General features: G+C 37.7%; 1 protein-coding gene across 4 annotated transcripts in view; it reads left to right on the top strand.

Annotated features, from left to right (window-relative positions):
• The first annotated feature begins 8,717 nt into the window (after positions 1 to 8,717).
• Positions 8,718 to 17,041, top strand: part of LOC124110383 (serine/threonine-protein phosphatase 2A regulatory subunit B'' subunit beta-like) — a 119,600-nt gene continuing 111,276 nt past the window's right edge. Inside the window, exons 1-2 of one of the 4 annotated variants that reach the window (XM_048391229.1) lie at positions 8,718 to 9,008; positions 10,889 to 11,268. In XM_048391229.1, coding sequence (XP_048247186.1) covers positions 10,993 to 11,268 — 276 coding nt within the window. In that variant the 5' untranslated portion in view covers positions 8,718 to 9,008; positions 10,889 to 10,992. The other 3 variants (XM_048391228.1, XM_048391227.1, XM_048391230.1) reach the window with 3 other exon arrangements.

Here is a 17,041-nt window from a genome sequence, read left to right as displayed (position 1 = left end):
GCGTGAACTAGCAGCAAACCTATACATGTACATGTATTATACAGCGTGAACTAGCAGCAAACCTATACATGTACATGTAATATACAGCGTGAACTAGCAGCAAACCTATACATGTACATGTATTATACAGCGTCAACTAGCAGCAAACCTATACATGTACATGTATTATACAGCGTGAACTAGCAGCAAGCCTATACATGTACATGTATTATACAGCGTCAACTAGCAGCAAACCTATACATGTACATGTATTATACAGCGTGAACTAGCAGCAAACCTATACATGTACATGTATTATACAGCGTGAACTAGCAGCAAGCCTATACATGTACATGTATTATACAGCGTGAACTAGCAGCAAACCTATACATGTACATGTATTATACAGCGTGAACTAGCAGCAAGCCTATACATGTACATGTAATATACAGCGTCAACTAGCAGCAAACCTATACATGTACATGTATTATACAGCGTGAACTAGCAGCAAGCCTATACATGTACATGTATTATACAGCGTGAACTAGCAGCAAGCCTATACATGTACATGTATTATACAGCATGAACTAGCAGCAAACCTATACATGTACATGTATTATACAGCGTGAACTAGCAGCAAACCTATACATGTACATGTATTATACAGCGTAAACTAGCAGCAAACCTATACATGTACATGTATTATACAGCGTGAACTAGCAGCAAACCTATACATGTACATGTATTATACAGCGTGAACTAGCAGCAAACCTATACATGTACATGTGTTATACAGCGTGAACTAGCAGCAAACCTATACATGTACATGTATTATACAGCGTGAACTAGCAGCAAACCTATACATGTACATGTAATATACAGCGTGAACTAGCAGCAAGCCTATACATGTACATGTATTACACAGCGTGAACTAGCAGCAAACCTATACATGTACATGTATTATACAGCGTGAACTAGCAGCAAACCTATACATGTACATGTATTATACAGCGTCAACTAGCAGCAAACCTATACATGTACATGTATTACACAGCGTGAACTAGCAGCAAGCCTATACATGTACATGTCTTATACAGCGTGAACTAGCAGCAAGCCTATACATGTACATGTATTATACAGCGTGAACTAGCAGCAAGCCTATACATGTACATGTATTATACAGCGTGAACTAGCAGCAAACCTATACATGTACATGTATTATACAGCGTGAACTAGCAGCAAACCTATACATGTACATGTATTATACAGCGTGAACTAGCAGCAAACCTATACATGTACATGTATTATACAGCGTGAACTAGCAGCAAGCCTATACATGTACATGTATTATACAGCGTGAACTAGCAGCAAACCTATACATGTACATGTATTATACAGCGTGAACAAGCAGCAAGCCTATACATGTACATGTATTATACAGCGTGAACTAGCAGCAAGCCTATACATGTACATGTATTATACAGCGTGAACTAGCAGCAAGCCTATACATGTACATGTATTATACAGCGTGAACTAGCAGCAAGCCTATACATGTACATGTATTATACAGCGTGAACTAGCAGCAAGCCTATACATGTACATGTATTATACAGCGTGAACTAGCAGCAAGCCTATACATGTACATGTATTATACAGCGTGAACTAGCAGCAAACCTATACATGTACATGTATTATACAGCGTGAACTAGCAGCAAACCTATACATGTACATGTGTTATACAGCGTGAACTAGCAGCAAACCTATACATGTACATGTATTATACAGCGTCAACTAGCAGCAAACCTATACATGTACATGTATTATACAGCGTCAACTAGCAGCAAACCTATACATGTACATGTATTATACAGCGTGAACTAGCAGCAAACCTATACATGTACATGTGTTATACAGCGTCAACTAGCAGCAAACCTATGTATACATGTACATGTAATATACAGCGTGAACTAGCAGCAAACCTATACATGTACATGTATTATACAGCGTGAACTAGCAGCAAACCTATACATGTACATGTGTTATACAGCGTGAACTAGCAGCAAGCCTATACATGTACATGTATTATACAGCGTGAACTAGCAGCAAACCTATACATGTACATGTGTTATACAGCGTGAACTAGCAGCAAACCTATACATGTACATGTGTTATACAGCGTGAACTAGCAGCAAACCTATACATGTACATGTATTATACAGCGTGAACTAGCAGCAAACCTATACATGTACATGTATTATAAAGCGTGAACTAGCAGCAAACCTATACATGTACATGTAATATACAGCGTGAACTAGCAGCAAACCTATACATGTACATGTATTATACAGCGTGAACTAGCAGCAAGCCTATACATGTACATGTGTTATACAGCGTGAACTAGCAGCAAACCTATACATGTACATGCATTATACAGCGTCAACTTGCAGCAAACCTATACATGTACATGTATTATACAGCGTGAACTAGCAGCAAGCCTATACATGTACATGTGTTATACAGCGTGAACTAGCAGCAAACCTATACATGTACATGTATTATACAGCGTGAACTAGCAGCAAACCTATACATGTACATGTGTTATACAGCGTGAACTAGCAGCAAACCTATACATGTACATGTATTATACAGCGTCAACTAGCAGCAAACCTATACATGTACATGTATTATACAGCGTGAACTAGCAGCAAACCTATACATGTACATGTATTATACAGCGTGAACTAGCAGCAAACCTATACATGTACATGTGTTATACAGCGTCAACTAGCAGCAAACCTATGTATACATGTACATGTAATATACAGCGTGAACTAGCAGCAAACCTATACATGTACATGTATTATACAGCGTGAACTAGCAGCAAACCTATACATGTACATGTGTTATACAGCGTGAACTAGCAGCAAGCCTATACATGTACATGTATTATACAGCGTGAACTAGCAGCAAACCTATACATGTACATGTGTTATACAGCGTGAACTAGCAGCAAACCTATACATGTACATGTGTTATACAGCGTGAACTAGCAGCAAACCTATACATGTACATGTATTATACAGCGTGAACTAGCAGCAAGCCTATACATGTACATGTATTATAAAGCGTGAACTAGCAGCAAACCTATACATGTACATGTAATATACAGCGTGAACTAGCAGCAAACCTATACATGTACATGTATTATACAGCGTGAACTAGCAGCAAGCCTATACATGTACATGTGTTATACAGCGTGAACTAGCAGCAAACCTATACATGTACATGCATTATACAGCGTCAACTTGCAGCAAACCTATACATGTACATGTATTATACAGCGTGAACTAGCAGCAAGCCTATACATGTACATGTGTTATACAGCGTGAACTAGCAGCAAACCTATACATGTACATGTATTATACAGCGTGAACTAGCAGCAAACCTATACATGTACATGTATTATACAGCGTGAACTAGCAGCAAACCTATACATTTACATGTATTATACAGCGTGAACTAGCAGCAAACCTATACATGTACATGTGTTATACAGCGTGAACTAGCAGCAAACCTATACATGTACATGTATTATACAGCGTGAACTAGCAGCAAACCTATACATGTACCTGTATTATACAGCGTCAACTAGCAGCAAACCTATACATGTACATGTAATATACAGCGTGAACTAGCAGCAATCCTATACATGTACATGTGTTATACAGCGTGAACTAGCAGCAAACCTATACATGTACATGTATTATACAGCGTGAACTAGCAGCAAACCTATACATGTACATGTATTATACAGCGTGAACTAGCAGCAAACCTATACATGTACATGTCTTATACAGCGTCAACTAGCAGCAAACCTATACATGTACATGTATTATACAGCGTCAACTAGCAGCAAACCTATACATGTACATGTGTTATACAGCGTGAACTAGCAGCAAACCTATACATGTACATGTATTATACAGCGTGAACTAGCAGCAAACCTATACATGTACATGTAATATACAGCGTGAACTAGCAGCAAACCTATACATGTACATGTATTATACAGCGTCAACTAGCAGCAAACCTATACATGTACATGTATTATACAGCGTGAACTAGCAGCAAGCCTATACATGTACATGTATTATACAGCGTCAACTAGCAGCAAACCTATACATGTACATGTATTATACAGCGTGAACTAGCAGCAAACCTATACATGTACATGTATTATACAGCGTGAACTAGCAGCAAGCCTATACATGTACATGTATTATACAGCGTGAACTAGCAGCAAACCTATACATGTACATGTATTATACAGCGTGAACTAGCAGCAAGCCTATACATGTACATGTAATATACAGCGTCAACTAGCAGCAAACCTATACATGTACATGTATTATACAGCGTGAACTAGCAGCAAGCCTATACATGTACATGTATTATACAGCGTGAACTAGCAGCAAGCCTATACATGTACATGTATTATACAGCATGAACTAGCAGCAAACCTATACATGTACATGTATTATACAGCGTGAACTAGCAGCAAACCTATACATGTACATGTATTATACAGCGTAAACTAGCAGCAAACCTATACATGTACATGTATTATACAGCGTGAACTAGCAGCAAACCTATACATGTACATGTATTATACAGCGTGAACTAGCAGCAAACCTATACATGTACATGTGTTATACAGCGTGAACTAGCAGCAAACCTATACATGTACATGTATTATACAGCGTGAACTAGCAGCAAACCTATACATGTACATGTAATATACAGCGTGAACTAGCAGCAAGCCTATACATGTACATGTATTACACAGCGTGAACTAGCAGCAAACCTATACATGTACATGTATTATACAGCGTGAACTAGCAGCAAACCTATACATGTACATGTATTATACAGCGTCAACTAGCAGCAAACCTATACATGTACATGTATTACACAGCGTGAACTAGCAGCAAGCCTATACATGTACATGTCTTATACAGCGTGAACTAGCAGCAAGCCTATACATGTACATGTATTATACAGCGTGAACTAGCAGCAAGCCTATACATGTACATGTATTATACAGCGTGAACTAGCAGCAAACCTATACATGTACATGTATTATACAGCGTGAACTAGCAGCAAACCTATACATGTACATGTATTATACAGCGTGAACTAGCAGCAAACCTATACATGTACATGTATTATACAGCGTGAACTAGCAGCAAGCCTATACATGTACATGTATTATACAGCGTGAACTAGCAGCAAGCCTATACATGTACATGTATTATACAGCGTGAACTAGCAGCAAACCTATACATGTACATATATTATACAGCGTGAACTAGCAGCAAACCTATACATGTACATGTATTATACAGCGTGAACTAGCAGCAAGCCTATACATGTACATGTATTATACAGCGTGAACTAGCAGCAAACCTATACATGTACATGTATTATACAGCGTGAACAAGCAGCAAGCCTATACATGTACATGTATTATACAGCGTGAACTAGCAGCAAGCCTATACATGTACATGTATTATACAGCGTGAACTAGCAGCAAGCCTATACATGTACATGTATTATACAGCGTGAACTAGCAGCAAGCCTATACATGTACATGTATTATACAGCGTGAACTAGCAGCAAGCCTATACATGTACATGTATTATACAGCGTGAACTAGCAGCAAGCCTATACATGTACATGTATTATACAGCGTGAACTAGCAGCAAACCTATACATGTACATGTATTATACAGCGTCAACTAGCAGCAAACCTATACATGTACATGTGTTATACAGCGTGAACTAGCAGCAAGCCTATACATGTACATGTATTATACAGCGTCAACTAGCAGCAAGCCTATACATGTACATGTATTATACAGCGTGAACTAGCAGCAAACCTATACATGTACATGTATTATACAGCGTGAACTAGCAGCAAACCTATACATGTACATGTATTATACAGCGTGAACTAGCAGCAAGCCTATACATGTACATGTATTATACAGCGTGAACTAGCAGCAAACCTATACATGTACATGTATTATACAGCGTGAACAAGCAGCAAGCCTATACATGTACATGTATTATACAGCGTGAACTAGCAGCAAGCCTATACATGTACATGTATTATACAGCGTGAACTTGCAGCAAACCTATACATGTACATGTATTATACAGCGTGAACTAGCAGCAAGCCTATACATGTACATGTATTATACAGCGTGAACTAGCAGCAAGCCTATACATGTACATGTATTATACAGCGTGAACTAGCAGCAAGCCTATACATGTACATGTATTATACAGCGTGAACTAGCAGCAAGCCTATACATGTACATGTATTATACAGCGTGAACTAGCAGCAAGCCTATACATGTACATGTATTATACAGCGTGAACTAGCAGCAAGCCTATACATGTACATGTATTATACAGCGTGAACTAGCAGCAAGCCTATACATGTACATGTATTATACAGCGTGAACTAGCAGCAAACCTATACATGTACATGTATTATACAGCGTGAACTAGCAGCAAACCTATACATGTACATGTATTATACAGCGTGAACTAGCAGCAAGCCTATACATGTACATGTATTATACAGCGTGAACTAGCAGCAAACCTATACATGTACATGTATTATACAGCGTGAACTAGCAGCAAGCCTATACATGTACATGTATTATACAGCGTGAACTAGCAGCAAGCCCATACATGTACATGTATTATACAGCGTGAACTAGCAGCAAGCCTATACATGTACATGTAACATACAGCGTGAACTAGCAGCAAGCCTATACATGTACATGTATTATACAGCGGGAACTAGCAGCAAGCCTATACATGTACATGTATTATACAGCGTCAACTAGCAGCAAACCTATACATGTACATGTATTATACAGCGTGAACTAGCAGCAAACCTATACATGTACATGTATTATACAGCGTGAACTAGCAGCAAGCCTATACATGTACATGTATTATACAGCGTGAACTAGCAGCAAGCCTATACATGTACATGTATTATACAGCGTCAACTAGCAGCAAACCTAATAATGTTCATGCTCGTGTGTATACAACATGTGATAAGACCGCCTCCTTGGCAGAGCGTCCGCCCGGAGAGCGGAAGGTCAGGGGTTTAATTCCCGGCCGCGTCATACCAAAAGATGGTATACTCCTTGTTAGTCTGGCACTCGGCATTAAGGGGCTAAAACAAGTGCTGGTCGGCTCGGAGTCAGTATACTGTGTGTCAGTGGGGTATTCATGTTAAACTGCGGCATGGTATATCAGTGGGCTAGCACTATAAAATCGGCATCAGTCCGGACTAGTACAAGCAGGCACACACATACACGTGCACGCTATATATAAGTGCAATGATCTCGAACACGACGTTAAACCCTATTTCACCACACCTCACTTGTGATAAATTATATTTGAAATTCTGAAAAGGTATTCTATAAAGAAACCAAAACCCCGGATAGATATCCATTATGTAAAATATGTCACGATAATTAAATATAGGGTTAAGTTATTAAACATCTCAAATTGTATGTGAAGATACATTATCATGACAGAGTTGTAATAATTGTGTGAAACATTGTCATATTATGTAAAAGAAACTTTCTTTCAGCATTGTCGTGGATACTTTTGATTAGATCCACATTTTTAACCTAGTACATTTTGCACCATTTATAAGCGACGCTTTATTATTATATTTCTTCAATATTGATTTAGTGATGGTTTGTTTAAAATAGGAAACTACCCTTGTATGGAAATGTAGAGTGTAAATTTGCATGTGAAATGTATCTTGATTCTGTTTTTGATGATGCATGTAAGAACGTTAATAACATGCCCCAGCCAGGAGAAGAGGAAGTAGGGCCTTACAATACTATCATGAAGTAAGATTCTGTAAGCCCTGTTTAGTAGGAGATAAATGCCATACATTTTATGTTAATTTGTCCAAAACACAATGTCCCCAGACCAAGTATGTACAAGCTCACAATCAGCTTCCCACAGAGTGCTGATAACTCTGTCCAGGCATATAAATGTATGTTTAGCTGAAATGTACAGTCTCGTTTCAGTCTTGATGAACACTGCCGAGCACTGCCGAGCACTGCCGATGTAGTCAAGTGGCCTGAGTGCCTAAGCTTCAATATTAATACATTATTTTCTTCTCTTGTCTTGTCACGTCATAGTTACAAACAGATACTAATCTACAGCGCACGTTGTTAGCTGGACCGGTTATGATCCGGGAGAAACTAACAGATGATTTAAGAAAAATCAATTCTAAATTATAATATTAGACATAGATACATTTCTTTATGTTGACAATCAACGTAATTATAAAAGAAACATAAGCCTTTTACAGCAGTATATTATTATGTTAAGGAATCTAAAATATTATACTATTCAGGAATGACCGCCATCGATGACCATTGTCTTTGTTCATTGATTCAGCATAGCGTACATCTGCATCTTAAGTAACATTGATGATGTTTGGATGTAAGGGTGTTTAATGCATATTTTCATGTATATACAGTATATATCTTGTGCATCTGCAACATACTTTATTATTGTGTGAGGTAAGGAGAGGGCCATGTAAGTGTGTCACTAAGTGTTTTTTTCAATCCCACTGTACATTCAGATTATATAAAATAATATAAGATAGGCTAATGGCTAGTCAATAAAATAACGTTGTTTGTATAAGCAGTGAGCATGAGGGTACTAGTAAGGCGTTAATTTAATTGTCGACAGGTATTATAACATATATAAAAAAACAACTAGATAATAATAATAGACCGAGTAGTCCAACAAGCGTGTGCAGAAGACATGGAGGAAGCCATTTTACTTTCTGCGTTATAGGAGTGAAGCGACCCTGCAGCCTGCTGGAATCACGACCGTCTGTCTCCCGGACTTCTAACACCAACACCACCTGTGCCGTCTCACCTCACAGTACATGCTGAACGAGTCACGTCGTTGTAGGCCTGCACAACAGTATATTATTATTATATTATATTATACATTTATATACCGCAGGTATCCAGGTACTGTTATCTGCTCATATGTGGTTTATCCGCATTGATCAGACGGGGTTTTGAAGAGATAAGTGTGCTTTGATAGTAGTTATAGATTCTATCATTATCGTTAGGTTGTTTTGTAAGTAACGGTTGTTTAGCTATGATCCTACATAAACACCTAGAGTTAAGGAGTTCATTTACAAAATACAGACTGGAGCTTCGGTACTGGCAAGTTAATTTCGTATTATACAACAGTCAGAGTGAGTTGGCTTTAACGCCTCTTGAAACAGTACTCCAGATGCATCACGGCGTGTCAGCTTAGGGACTGGTAATTTATTGGAGGGAGGGTGGGGGTGATCTTAGGACATCATGGTATTTTGCTGAAATTAAATTAAAAATAAATAAACCAAAGTACATGTAACAATAATAAATGACCTGTTCCTGATTAATGTTCAAATGTATAAAAACAAATATTTGAAAAAAAAACCCCAAACAGAATACATATCGATGGTGACATTCTAGATCTTTCACCCCTTAACACAGTTCATGGGCTTTGTCTATATTTAGCTCTAGGGTTTTTCCATGTTTTTACGGGGAAATCCTCTTGTGACGTATTTCCGCTTTGCCTCATTACCGAATCAACATTCTCCATTTTGCCAGGAGCGGTAAGCTGTGTTGCCAAAATAATTATAAAAACTCGAACTTGTGAACTACTCTTGTGGCAGCAGTTCTTTTTATCATTCAATGAATATTGTGTGTTTGTCAGTAAGTTTTAAGTGAAATAGCTGATGAACTGTCAATTGTTGGGAAATGTTCGATGAATGAAAACCGTCTCACCTGTTTCTTTTGACAGGTCTGCGATCAGTTGATAGGTCTGTGCTTGCTTGACCCCAATGTAATCACAGGCATGTGTCCTGGTTCACCGACCATATAATAATGCCCCACACGTAATCTCCTTTCAGTCGTGTCAATCAATGTTAGCAGTCTAGCCAGTTATGTTCAAACAAATTTGTATTCACTAGTACACAGAACAGCTAGGTGACCTAATGAGCGATAGAAAATTGAAAGTCAATTTGTTTGATTGCAGAGCGGAACCAATTGTACATTTGATTTTCTCAGTATCCTGTCACATGTACCTTTTCACGATTTCATTTTTTTCAGTGAACTGAGACCGTATTTGCATGATTTGAGTTAATTTAACCAGTGTTGGGGTTAGTATCATGTTTGTACATATTTGCATCCAACCACAGTTGTCAAGATGATCAGAGAAAAAACATACTCATAGATGGTGCTTGTGTGGAGGTTTGAACAGGGTATAGGCCTATACCTGCTAACCTTAGTGCTATGCACACTATGTATCATTACACGTGTGTTGAAGTACTGTTAAATGCTACTACATCCAACAGTTCTGTAGATATCTAAGACTAAGCATACTAAGGGATTAGTTGTTCTGTTGTTGTTGAGCATTTTTCATTCAGAGTATCAAGCAAGTTGTTGTGTATCTGAACTGAAGTTGACTACTGAAGCTCAGTAAATACGAAAATGAACCCAAAACACAGTGTTACACAATCTAAATAAAATGTTAAAATTATCTGACTATATAAGATCCTAAATATTTGTTGACATTAGGCCCATGTAGGTTTTCAAGAATCAGTTAACCAAGTCTATCTGTTTTGCTTCAATAACTAGAGCTGCTCATGTACGTTAGGCACAGAAAGGGGTAGATATTGGTAGCAGTTTTATCGCACTACTGGATATGCCTGGCATTTAAAAACACACCGTTTTCTTCTAGACCAAAGTTTGTTGCTCCTTATGCTATGTTCTTTTCTTTATCTATCCAGGATACTGATGATCAACATTCCATGCAGCTTGTTCCATCATACATCTGCTATGCCAATGCAGTCCTAGAAATCATGAATAGGTGACGGACCTGCATTGTTTTTTCATGATGGCATTGAAGCCAGTCCTGAAGTCAAAGGTAGATGAACTGTTCTTACGTTGGCTGAGTGAGACAGAGACCCAGCATGTTCTGAGAGAGAATCTACGTCAACTTGTCTTGGGGGAGACTTTGACTGAGCCTTCACCACGGAAACAACAGTCCCCACGCCACCGTCCAGGGTCACCTCCGTATGGATCTAATGCCTTCAAGCTACCAAGTCCCAGAAGCCCACGTCGTCCATTAACATCTAAAAATCACAAAAACATCAATGCAAACTGCAAGGTAAGTGAACTTGTAACTTGTTCCCTCAATCAAAATGAAGGTTCCATATTTCACAATATATACTGGTCGAATTTCTTTTCTGTACATTTCCTAAAAAGAAATCACATTAAAATAACATTTGATTTTTGAGAATCATGCATGATAATGCAGTGTCCAACCCAGGCCGCGTGATTGGGCGATTCACGCTAAAAAAAATCAAATCGCCCCTCATAAAAAAATCAAAGCGCGATCTGTCGCGCACAGTAATTTCTTGTACAGTCACTTACTTTATCAGCTGTTTATCCCTACCTTTAGATTCAATACTCACTAAATCTTTAATCAATTAACGAAGAAAGACAGTTCACAGCAAACATTGTAAACAACTGTTGAAGACCGATTGATAACAACCGGTAGTTCGAACACGAGTGAAGTCCCTTGGGTTGCTGAATAAATTATCGACAGGATTGGCATAGGAAACAAAATTTGATTTACTTTAGTAGAAAACGTATCAAAACTTTGATCAAAGTTATGTTGTATTTTGTTGTTTAGTAATCAAAGACCTTTGACAAGATGTTTAAAGACAATAAATATTCTATCTTGAATAGTTCTGAAAATATTTTTTGAGCATTTTAGTTCGTTTTAGTTTCGTTTCTGAAATCACACAATATGAATCGCCGACTGTCATAGCAGACGATCTTTTGAATAGTGAATGACCATGTCGTGCCAAAACAAAAGAATTACAGACTTTTTTAATCAAAATAGAAAAAAGAACAAAGCATTGTTATTCATTTCAGTTCTTTATTCTGATCTGTTACACTTTTATATGATGATGTTCCAGTACATTATACAAAATAAGACATTTTTGAAGAAAGCAATTATCCCCCCTACTTTTTCAAAATCCCTCCTATTTTCTACATGATGGGGGGACAATTCCCCCCTTGATTTTCAATTCTGGGTTGTAATGTAATGGGATGTACAAACACCTTGTCATGACTACCCACGATGACCCTGAAATTGCATGTGCATCCTGCTCATTGCATGCATAACAGTTTTTAACTGTCAAAAGCAACTTTGTTGACAGCAAAACCTCGTAAACGTTACACCATGCCCATCTTAAAATGATCGGTTGCGTGCAATTGGAAGGCTTATAACTGGAATTGTACACCATACAGTCAACCTGTGGTTGAAACCAAAAGATTGGCAAAACTATGGACTGACCACATTCTGGGGTGTCCATGAGTAATGTGATGTGCCTGGTTCACCTGCGAAATTAGTTTCAGACTTCAACTTTTACAGCCCACAGCATCCCTGGCTTATGTCATTATGTTCCTGTGATGAATCGATAACCAGAGCATGTCATCCGAACATGTGAGGAATGAATAAAAACATCAAGGACGCCGACCCCAAACCAAGAAGTGATGTTGGTCCAACTGCGGCAGGCCTTGGTCCAAATATGGAATGACATCGCACTAGCCTTCCTTAACCATGTTGTGTCATCAATGAGGCGCCATTGTCCAGCTTCTGTCACTCCTAATGGTGATCATACCGAAACTGACATGTGAACTGACGATTGACCCCAAGCCACTTTCAGCTTGAGATGATGTTTATAGAGGACATGTGTTTGACAATGTCAGGATGAATTCATGTTTCATGGAATCAATGTATCGTTCTGTTACAAAATTATTCTTTGTTCGCATTAATTTAATATTTCCCTTGCACGTCTGTGATGCACAGGAACTTTTTTCCGCTGGTATATCAATACTCAAATCTAAATAAAAGTATTGTTTTGTATTGGTTAGTGTGTGTCAAAACATTTTGAGTTTACTCGGCTTTGGACAATTGGCTAAGGTTAATACTTGCTTATTGATACAGTAAACTACTGTTAACACGAACTCAAAGGGGCCACTAAGTTTAGTTTGCTATATCCGTCTTTCATGACACACATTTCGGCCGTCAGATCAAGTCATGTGACATGTTACTCGATAAATAACAAAAGTGTGCACTGTACATGTACAGAATATATCCACTTCAATCAGTGTTACTATTATTAATTGAGGGAGTAATTTGAGGACAAGGTGTCAGTACTTAAGAGTAAATTAATTGCCTTCAATTGTTTATTGACGCTTTGAACAGCAGCGCTTGGCTGTGGATCTTTTGAAAGGCAGATTGGTGACACGTTAGGATATATCCATCGTTATATCCATCAACTTTATATGATAAATTATGGACAATGGCTCGGACCACTGGAACAGTTTATTATATCTGTCAGTTCGTTATAAGTGTGTTCATTATAAATGTAGTTTACTGTACATTAATCTCACAATAAACTTGTAAGAAAGTTGTAACTTGTATCAAGCCACAAAATATAATGATGCACTGACATTTTGGTAAATCATTACAGCCCTTCCAGGGTTCTACATTATTAGTGCCATCGTGCCGAGTGCACATCTAAAACTGTAATGTCACGGTGAATACCTTACCTGCGAGCCCCTATGGCACACTTAATTTATTGATGAAAGTGACTGACGAGTATGTGAAAATAATTTTATAAATAAGTATAAAAACAAACTGAATTTCCTTTTTGGAAAACGATGATCAGCACGATTTAACTCAACACCGAGTCCCCAGACACTGCAGGCCGGTAGACTGGCCAAGCTAGCTGTAGTCACGTCAATCAAATCTGTAAATATATTATACAAAAGTTAAAAATAAAATCAACAAAAATATATCTGGAAGTTGTCATACTTACATCTAAGTTATTACATCCATCTTTTCGTGCGATCTCGTGTAATATATGTCAAATGACATCTCGGCTTTTGTTGCCTCTATTTCTTGACTTGGACAAGATGTTTAATGCCAAAATATATGCACGAAAAATCTTTGTAACAGCTCGTAACGTAGCATGATATATCCACGAAGTTTCATATTTTTAATATAGATCGCGATTTCCTGCTTAAAACATTCAGAATAACATGATTTAACAAAAACCTTTCGTCAAAATCTGAAATTCATCAAACACGAGGACAGTACCATTGCTGTAATTTGATTGGCTGCCTTAGGTCATGTGCTCAAATTTGACCAATCACGAACTTTGTAGTAAATTTCGGCAAAAAGCATCATTAGAAATCAATTTTTATGCCATAAAATCGCACGTTACAGCTATGTAAAGACTCCAGTCGAGTTTAATATTGTGTAGAAATGAGTAACTTCACAGTAAAGGGTGTTTGAATTTTCTGATTGATTATCCATTCTAAGCATAATTTGACTTGAATAAACACTATGACAGTCACTTGACTTGTATTTGAATTATGATGTGTTTCCTGGCACACCTAAAACTGTGATGGCACACTAAATTTGGCATAACTGTGCCCATTGGAACACTTGAAATAACACAATTCACAATTTTACATTGGAAGTCACTGATTACATTTTACATTGGAATGTTATAAATTGAATGGGTCAGGATTGAACTTTTCAGTCCCTTGTCAGTAGGTCATTGACTGGGGGTATATCACCGAGATGGGTGTGGAAGTGACCAGCCAGTAAACATGGTAAAGGAAAATATGTAGAAAATTTGTAAATTTGAGGAAAAAAGTGTTAAATCTATTTATCTGTTAATACAAGGACTTAAATTGAAAATATGTTCAAGTGTCTGATCATATCAACATATTATTTCACCAAGTCATCAGACTGTGATTTTTAAGTGCATCAAATTAGAATTATCTTAAGTCACTGACCTCAGACTTACATGTTTTAGGCATATGTAGCATGTTGAAAGAAGATCATTAATGGTATTCTCATTACAATTTAAAAGTCCAGATTTGAATGTGTTCAAATGGGGGTAGACATTAGTTTCATCAGACTAGTCCATGTTTCCTTTTGGATTAATAGTGTAACAATCAATGTTACTATATTTTGGAGGATACATCTAGTCTGCAACTTTTCAAAAGTCTTGAACAAAGACACTGCTGAATGCCACATTTGCAAACATCTTGTAGTCAGCCAGCATGGCCTATCAATCAATATGACAGTTGTCATCCACAATGGGTCAAATAGCATCTCATTAGTATGTTACTGTTATTCACTGTATGTCACTGAACAGAACCAGTGCCACCTATTATTGAAAAATGCAACCTACTATTTATGTCCACATGCACCAAATTGTGCCTGACTAACCCTTACTTGTTCTCACAACATCGACTTTTGAACATGCTCAAAAGCTATTATTTACCATACTACATCACTGATCCCTGTCATCATAATATGAAAATGGATGAAATCAGCATTAGTGGGCAAAAAGCTACGGAATACTTGTCAAGGATCAGAAAGGTCAACATCGACGATGAGGCACTTTCATTCATAAATAATAGTAAAAATGTAATAGCACTACCAATTATGGTTAACATTTCTTGGAAATTGAATGACGCGAATGTATGAAACGAAGTAGTCAGACTATGGACCTACTACCATGGACAGAAAAACACTATATTTGATTGAAATAAGGGGCAGTGATGAGGATAAACACACTTAATATTTCATTGGTATATTTAAACTAAAAATCATCATCCATGTTGTGTTGCCTGGAAATAAAAACAATGCTTAATCTTCAAACAGACTTGCATAGCAAATATTCTTTCCAAGTCTTTTTTTGTTTCAATACAAATAAGCAGAATGCACTCTACAAAAGTATTTTCTCCACAAAATCTTCAACAGAATGTTTTGCACAGAAAATAATATTTATGATATTTTTGCAAGTCATCTTATTTCTGTAAACATTGACTTTATGCCAGAGAAGAAAATACATGTTCGATGCCCTTTTTGAGTATTCCGTTGCCCATAAGTTGTGTTGTCGTTACCTGTATTGCCAAGGGGGAACATGGGTAACCAATCAGTGGATGTCTTTCACTGGATGATGTACCTGGCATTTGTTTCGACACTCTTGAAAGACTCAAGATTTGTAAACATTCTGTGTCGCTTTATTGCTGTTTAGTTATTTTATTTCAAACAAAATAAGTTAATTGAAATATGATCAATTACAGAGTTGAAGATTGATTCCTTGGTCTTCAGCAACCCATGCTTGTCCTAAGAGGCAACTAACGGGATCGGGTGGTTAGGCTCGCTGACTTGTTTGATGCCATGTCATAGTGTCCCAATTGCGTGGATCGATGCTCAGAATGTCAATCACTGGATTATCTGGTCCAGACTTGATTATTTACAGACCGCCATCATATAAGCTGGAATATTGCTGACTGCGGCTTTAAAAAACAAACAAACAGAATCCTTGGTTGGAAACTGATACCAACCTATCGTCATTGAATTTGATTAATCGGGAACAGCACTACCTCGAATGTCACAACTCACTTGACGTCCTCAACTGATATGTTTGTTTAGTAATATTATAGATGCCTTGCTTATAAGTTCACAAACTTGAATTAGCAGCTGTAGCATAGGGTGGTATTAAGATGAGATAATACTTTGCTATCATTTTCATATTCCTTGTGGTGAAACATGACACTAGCTAGGGCAGACATTGCTGACATTTGGTCACATGTCTTCTGTGTTTGTTGAATGCTCCTCCCCCAAGTGGAGACTATTCCAGGTGAACACTTGATGTGTCTGCCCCTCTGTTACACACCAAGACAGCAGTGTTGTGTGTGCTGATTGTGGTATGGATAGTTCGTTACCTCCGACGTGTATCTCCGACTGCCTGAAACCCACAGGGAAACTGGTGTGTATGATGTTACAAGCTGGGCTGCTATGGCTGTAGTCATAGTAATATTGCTGGTTATCACAG

This window comes from Haliotis rufescens, unplaced genomic scaffold, assembly GCF_023055435.1.
Source record: "Haliotis rufescens isolate VD_foot unplaced genomic scaffold, xgHalRufe1.0.p SCAF_9, whole genome shotgun sequence".
Taxonomy (NCBI): domain Eukaryota; kingdom Metazoa; phylum Mollusca; class Gastropoda; order Lepetellida; family Haliotidae; genus Haliotis; species Haliotis rufescens.
This window is presented reverse-complemented; position numbering and strand designations above follow the sequence as displayed.